Source organism: Littorina saxatilis, unplaced genomic scaffold (genome assembly GCF_037325665.1).
Source record: "Littorina saxatilis isolate snail1 unplaced genomic scaffold, US_GU_Lsax_2.0 scaffold_880, whole genome shotgun sequence".
In the NCBI taxonomy this organism is placed as follows: Eukaryota; Metazoa; Mollusca; class Gastropoda; order Littorinimorpha; family Littorinidae; genus Littorina; species Littorina saxatilis.
In genome coordinates, this window is record NW_027127169.1 from 36,568 (window position 1) to 44,165 (window position 7,598).

Below are 7,598 nucleotides of genomic sequence, written 5' to 3' on the forward strand. Positions count from 1 at the left end.
CAAATTGTGTGCTTATGTTATCAGGGGAGGGCACCACCTAATCCTAGCAAATCTGCCTCCCTTGATTTTCCTGACGTGACACATGTACAAGGTGATGAATAAAAAGTGCTTCAGTCACAAACAAATACAACTATTTGGCAGGATCAATTAGTACACTTGATGCATAAATGTTGATCTATTCAGCATAATAAGTAATGCCCCAGCTGAGTCCCCTCCGAAATTATCATCAGCAGATTATCATCGATATTTGTATGCCCTATGCACAGCGTTTGCTTGTTGTGGTTTTTGTTCATGCAACGTTTCAGGCGTATTCTCAAGACATTTAGAAAAATGTTATGGAAGCCTGAAGATCAAAGACAACAAGAGGCGAAGCCTTCAAGGCTCACGTAAGAACTAGAAAAACAGTAACACAAACTCAATCACTCCGTCACACATACACACCCACACACACAGTAAGCTTAGGTGACACTGTGCAAGAAAGAGAGACACTAGATCTAGATCTGTCTGTCTGCATGTAGCCTACTTACAGGGACACGACTGCCAAATAGTCTCGGCCCGCTCAAAATAACAATGACCGAGACCACACACACCACGCGAGAGAGAAAGACTACAGGGAGGCATGCCGTCATGATGCATTAATTGACGTCAAACACTTTTGACCGTGACGTAATCTTATGCGAGCTTTATCCATAGTCTTGGATAACCACTCACACATAGACTCGGAAATGTTAAAGTTTCTACCACAGACATACACACACACGCACACACACACACACACACTGACACGCACAAACGCACAGACAGACAAAGTTACGATCGCATAGGCTACACTTCGTGAGCCAAAAATGTATTTACTGTGAAAACATGACATATGTATATATTTTTAGATTCAAATTTTGATGAAGAATACGATGGAATCAATTTTAAATGTGTAAAACCGATTTTAATAACAACTTTGATGAGCAAACTAATGTACTATTTTGTAAACTTCCGAGCTGAAATGCAATACCAAAGTCCGGACTTCGTCAAATACTGCTTGACTAAAATTTAAATTAATTTGGTTTAAAAATGAGAGCATGACAGTGCCGCCTCAACTTTCACAAAAAATCGGATTAGACGTAATCAAAGATATTTATCAAAACAATGAAAAACAGGTCTGGGGATAGCGTACTCAGGAACCCTCATGTCAAGCTTAATGACGATCGGTCGAGTAGTTTTCTATGAATCGCTCTACACATACACACACACACACATATACCACAACCCTCGTTTCGATTCCCCGTCTATGTTTTTGACTAACTGTAAAAAGAAGAAATAATCCTCAACAACAAAAATCGAACAACAATTTTAGCATTCATCCTCAATCCTGTCAAGACGACCCTCATCGTCTACTGGTCGCCCCCCAATGTGGATCTCACCCTGTAGTTAGTTGGGTGGTCCCGTGGTAGGACTTTCGCGAAGGCGAGTTGCGCCTGGCAGTGTACCAGTTTATGGGGGCGGTGGATTTGGCCCTGGGTCTTCCCATGAAGCGGGACAAGTGGGTGGAGCTGGAGGCCTCCGAGGGGGAGCCGGTGGGCGTTGTGGTGTTGCTGCTATTCCCACTGGGCATCACGCGTTCCCAGAAGCGGCTCACCTCATCGGATATCGTCGCCTCTCGGTTGATGGCCCGCCACTCTCGCTGCCACTTTCTTAGCGCCCGTACCTCAGGATTTCGTCTGACCTGGTAACCCCTCCACCAACGCTGGATCAGCACTGCCCTCTCATCGGCCGTCCAACTCCAAGACATGGACATGACTTTAGGGGGACTCAGCCTTGGAAAATCTTCAAGGTGCGACTCCACAAAAGGGATCAAGGCGAGGGGCCTGCGTTCACGGCACGGATGCAGGGGGTTGTTGTTGTACAGATACTCCGTCAGGATGTCGAAGGAGTTGATAGGTCCCCTCCTGTACACGAAGCACCCGGCGCACTTAGCCTTGTTCAGCATGTGCTCCAACGCAGGCTCGACGTAAGGCCAGACGAAATGCTCGATGTACTCGCGGTTCGAACAGGTCTTCTTGTCGGGAATGGAAGGGGCTGGAGGCAGAGCCACTCGCTTGCGACGCATGATTGACGTCCAGTACCCAGCGCAGCTGGGGTGCCCAACCGCGGGGTTCAGTTCTTGCTCCGGGTCGAAGTCTCCGGTCACCGGGTAGTGCCTTGTTCCGCAGAAAGTCGGGTGGTGCTTGGCCGGGTCGTAGTCTAAACAATCAATTTCCTCGGACATGTCCTGGCCCGCCAAGTCTCTTTGCTCTTTGCGGGTATCTCCGCAGGTTTCCTCCCAGAGGCATGGGGGAGAGTCATAGGTAATCATAGACATGTTGGTTTTTAACGATTTTGCCGGGTATCTCTCGTGATATTTTTTCCGGAGTTTTAGTCCTTGGTGTCCAATCTAAGTAACTGACAATGTTCTGTTGCCTGTATTGACTAGGAGGACATTTCTGTTCACGTTATTCACCGATTCAGTGAAGACACAGTCACAGGTAGCCGAAGCTTTTTTTCAGCGTTTCCAAATGACGAATGGATTCTGCTGACGTCATGTTATGTATCGACGCGGTCTTTCACACTGACGTCATTCTCGTTCACGATAGACCTCGGCAAGATGTATGATTAGTCTTGGCGTGCTGGTCGAATTCATAATTATGACATCAGGATCAAGAATAGACACATGGTGATACATTTCTGGACAAGCAACATTTTTAGAAGACCCAATTTCTGATACACGAGTTATGGTGAATCCAAATATAAATATATACTGCAGCATATTTTTTTTGTGTGCATAAGGTGCCCATTTGTGACCCTCCACAACGGAATCAGTCGGATGTCACCTCGCGCGGTTCTGCGCTAGGCCTAATATACGTCTGGGGGGTGTCAGGTATCAGTGTTAGGGTCACAGGCTAATAACTCGAACAGTTTTTGCTCTTTTCTATAACGGTTTTCACCACTGGATAGAGCATAAAACAAGTCGCGTAAGGCGAAAATACAATATTTAGTCAAGTAGCTGTCGAACTCACAGAATGAAACTGAACGCAATGCCATTTTTCAGCAAGACCGTATACTCGTAGCATCGTCAGTCCACCGCTCATGGCAAAGGCAGTGAAATTGACAAGAAGAGCGAAGGATAGCACGCTTTTCTGTACCTCTCTTTGTTTTAACTTTCTGAGCGTGTTTTTAATCCAAACATATCATATCTATATGTTTTTGGAATCAGGAACCGACAAGGAATAAGATGAAAGTGTTTTTAAATTGATTTCGACAATTTAATTTTGATAATAATTTTTATATATTTAATTTTCAGAGCTTGTTTTTAATCCGAATATAACATATTTATATGTTTTTGGAATCAGCAAATGATGGAAAATAAGATAAACGTAAATTTGGATCGTTTTATAAAATTTTTTTTTTTTTTTTTACAATTTTCAGATTTTTAATGACCAAAGTCATTAATTAATTTTTAAGCCACCAAGCTGAAATGCAATACCGAAGTCCGGGCTTCGTCGAAGATTACTTGACCAAAATTTCAACCAATTTGGTTGAATAATGAGGGCGTGACAGTGCCGCCTCAACTTTCACGAAAAGCCGGATATGACGTCATCAAAGACATTTATCAAAAAAACGAAAAAAACGTTCGGGGATTTCATACCCAGGAACTCTCATGTCAAATTTCATAAAGATCGGTCCAGTAGTTTAGTCTGAATCGCTCTACACACACACAGACACACACACACACACACACACACGCACACACACACGCACACACACACACACACGCACATACACCACGACCCTCGTTTCGATTCCCCCTCGATGTTAAAATATTTAGTCAAAACTTGACTAAATATAAAAAAGAAACTGTAAGTGTAAAAATATAAAAATCATGCAAATGTGACATGCGACTCATTCCGTGGTGGAGGGTCACATTTGGGATTTGGGATAGTTGATTTTAGATTTTTTTTCCCCCCAACAAGAACAACACAAGCAAATAATGTGGACATTATGAACGTTCTACCTGCTGAAAAAGACAATAATTATACAGTCAAAGAAAAACGAAAACAGAGACATACACGCAAATCATCACATCTCTGCACATGTAGCTTATTACCTAACGAACTCTTCATATGAGGACCATAATTCTAACAAATGTTTTAATGTTACCAGCATTGAAACTGGAATATTTTTCTATTTTAAATCTATATTTCCAATTCCTTAAAAATATTTCTAACAGTGGCCTTGTAACTTACTCTTATAAATATAAAACTTTGCAAACAAAATAATAAAATCCAAAACCATATCTACGTTAACATTGTTCACACAACCAAACAAAACAAATTCTTCTGTAAAAAGAACATTTGCGCGGTGAATACAACTTCTATTTTAACAAATCTTCCAAATCAGTCCAAATTTCCGACTAAGCGGGCAGTACCAAAATATATGGGAAATTGTTTTATTTTCATTTTTACAAAAGGCACAAAGGGGACTGTCAAAAATCTGTTGAACAAATAACCGACTAGCGACACCAAGAATAGCGGTGAAGCAATCTGGTCTGAACCCATCTGAAGTGTGTGTCCTTAGTTGTTTTAAAACACTTATTAACAAGAAGGGCAAAGCCCATACGACTCACATGCTTTACACATTTTTCCTACCAAAACACATGTGACCTTGACCCAAGGTCAAGGTCATCCAAGGTCATGCAACACAAAGCTGTTAATTCAAGACATAGGAAGTACAATGGTGCTTATTGGCTCTTTCTACCATGAGATATGGTCACTTTTAGTGGTTCACTACCTTATTTTGGTCACATTTCATAAGGGTCAAAGTGACCTTGACCTTGATCATATGTGACCAAATGTGTCTCATGATGAAAGCATAACATGTGCCCCACATAATTTTTAAGTTTGAAACAGTTATCTTCCATAGTTCAGGGTCAAGGTCACTTCAAAATATGTATACAATCCAACTTTGAAGAGCTCCTGTGACCTTGACCTTGAAGCAAGGTAAACCAAACTGGTATCAAAAGATGGGGCTTACTTTGCCCTATATATCATATATAGGTGAGGTATTGAATCTCAAAAACTTCAGAGAAAATGGGAAAAATGTGAAAAATAGCTGTTTTTTAGACAACATTTATGGCCCCTGCGACCTTGACCTTGAAGCAAGGTCAAGATGCTATGTATGTTTTTTGGGGCCTTGTCATCATACACCATCTTGCCAAATTTGGTACTGATAGACTGAATAGTGTCCAAGAAATATCCAACGTTAAAGTTTTCCGGACGTCCGGACGGACGGACGGACGTCCGGACGGACGGACGGACGGACGGACGACTCGGGTGAGTACATAGACTCACTTTTGCTTCGCATGTGAGTCAAAAATCTGTTTCCAGTTCAGGTTGCAAAAAAACATATTCCATCTGTTCATGCCTGCACATTTTGATTTTAAAAAACTTCTTTAATTGCCTGTTTGCCTCTACAAATAATCTGCCAAGGTTTATAATCCCTAATCTGAAAACCATTTAACGAATCAATTTTTACTTTACCAGATAGGAATTTGAAAAAATCGTGCACTTTGTGACAACTTTTTGTCGTTTGACATGTAGGTAGGTATGGCCCTAAGGTTTCCAAAAACCATCGAGTACAAATTGGGCGGATCCGTTTTCAGCCTGTAATTAGCATAATTCAAAATGGCCGCCGCTATCAGAAGAATCGATCTCATTACGTCTGATATTTTCACCAGGGATTCACATGATACCTCATTTTATATGTAATTTGGTGTGCTGAATCTGATTTTGAGGTTAATTTCTTGTTTTGTGGCCATCTTTTTGGTAAAAATTAAGTTTAAGGTCTATTTCAATGTTTAATTTGCATAGAATATGTATTGCACCATATCAGACATATAAGTTATGCTTCAGGACACTGTTTCAAATTTTGAATAAATCACCGAAAAGTCATTGCAATGTTTTACATGTTTTATTACTAGTCACATTTTCCATTGTGGAAATATTGCAACTTAAAAGCAACCAAGAGCAGGTATTGGAAAGTCTTCAATCTGAATATTCATTGAAAATAAGGATGTCACAACGACAAGCCAAGAGCAAAACAACAAGCCTTAAATGTTGATATGACACAACTCTCTCAATTCAGTTCGGCAAAATAGCTTTATGCTATTTCTGTATCATGAACTGGCAACAGATCTTTTCAGGTTTTCAGGCATCTTCGTTGTTGGTACAACCCCCCTGACATTTGCAGAGCTGGCTGCATCGTAGTCCTGATCTGCTACACTTGCAGTTTCCCCTGCAAGCCACCTCGCAGCCACAGCGCACCAGCAGCAAACATGCCTCGCTGACGTCTGGCAAGTCTGTCCAGTAAGGCACCCACTCTTTTGTCCTCGGATTCCACTCCCATCCCCACTCACAAGGACTTGGGATCTCAGGAGCCTTGCTGAGTGACTGCCTCCAGATTGCTGCAATTAGAATGGCTCGTCTGGTGTGCTGATACAGTGCATGCTGTGTAGGTGGAATACTTTCGAGGCTCTTCAGACCAACAGTGTACAGGAACTGCCTTGCTTCATTGACCGAGAAGAAGGCACACGTCTTGCTGTACATCGCCAGTCATGCACTCCAACAATCTCATGTGCAGCGAGTCCATTGTCAAGCATGTTGGGTCGTGGGTGATGCGTACAAAAGTGTCAGTGATGACAGGCAGAGTGCCCCATGCATTCCAGGCTGTCTTTTTCCCAATGCGATAAAACGCTGAGGCGCAATCACAGCCTGTGAAGGCATGAAAGAAGGCAAGGGCCTGACACTTTTGAGGCCCAAGTAGCTGTGCAATGTGATGAACTTTGTCTTTGTACCATTTCCCTGTGCCCATTCCGACCCAGACTTCTGACAGACCCAGGTCATGAAAGAGTGAAACAGCAAGGATGACAACGTCACTGTCCACAGTCCTGATGAAGGCTTTCTGGTGACCCTGTTGTGCAGCACATTGCAAGTGCAGCATAATGCGAGTGTCTGCCTCTTCTTGTTGGCAGGGAGACACAGATGTCAAGTCGAAGAGCTTGTTGCATAGCACCATCTGTGCCTTTGTAGTGAGGAGAAGAATGTCCATATCTGATGTCAGCCTATGGAGTTCATCAGCAACAAACTGGAAAAACTCGTCCTTGTTCTGGTTGTTCAGGAGGAACTTCTGCCACAAACTTCCTTTTGGAAGGGGAATGCTTGCTGACACTCGTGTTCTGTGGCCATGGGTTTCACCAGTTCTCTTGGCTCTTGTTTGTGACTTCAGACTTCCTTCCTGGAAAGTATCCCAAACAGCATCAAGTCTTGTTGTGCTGTTCGTCACATGTGAGAGCAAGTATGGCAGCAGCTGAAGCTGAGTGTAGTCTCCAAAGACAGTTGCTCGTTGAGGTCGGATCATATGAATCACTGCCGCCATGTCGAATAGCAGGACAGAAGCCTGTTTTGCTGCCACATTTCGACCGGGAAGAGGCATTCCTGGGAGACAGTCCAAAATCTCTGACTTGGTACCAGAACGCAGTTTGCCTCCTTCGGACAAAGCTGGGGGGTCGT

General features: G+C 42.8%; 1 protein-coding gene across 1 annotated transcript; it reads right to left on the bottom strand.

Annotated features, from left to right (window-relative positions):
* LOC138955645 (uncharacterized) lies at positions 1-2,563 on the bottom strand. The gene has a single exon (XM_070327210.1). The coding sequence runs from the start codon at positions 2,354-2,356 to the stop codon at positions 1,415-1,417; it is 942 nt and encodes a 313-aa protein (XP_070183311.1). The 5' UTR covers positions 2,357-2,563; the 3' UTR covers positions 1-1,414.
* Between the last annotated feature and the right edge of the window lie 5,035 nt (positions 2,564-7,598).

Bases quoted from the DNA above. Each gene is read 5' to 3' on its own strand.
- LOC138955645 (XM_070327210.1), bottom strand. From the start codon at position 2,356: ATGTCTATGATTACCTATGACTCTCCCCCATGCCTCTGGGAGGAAACC.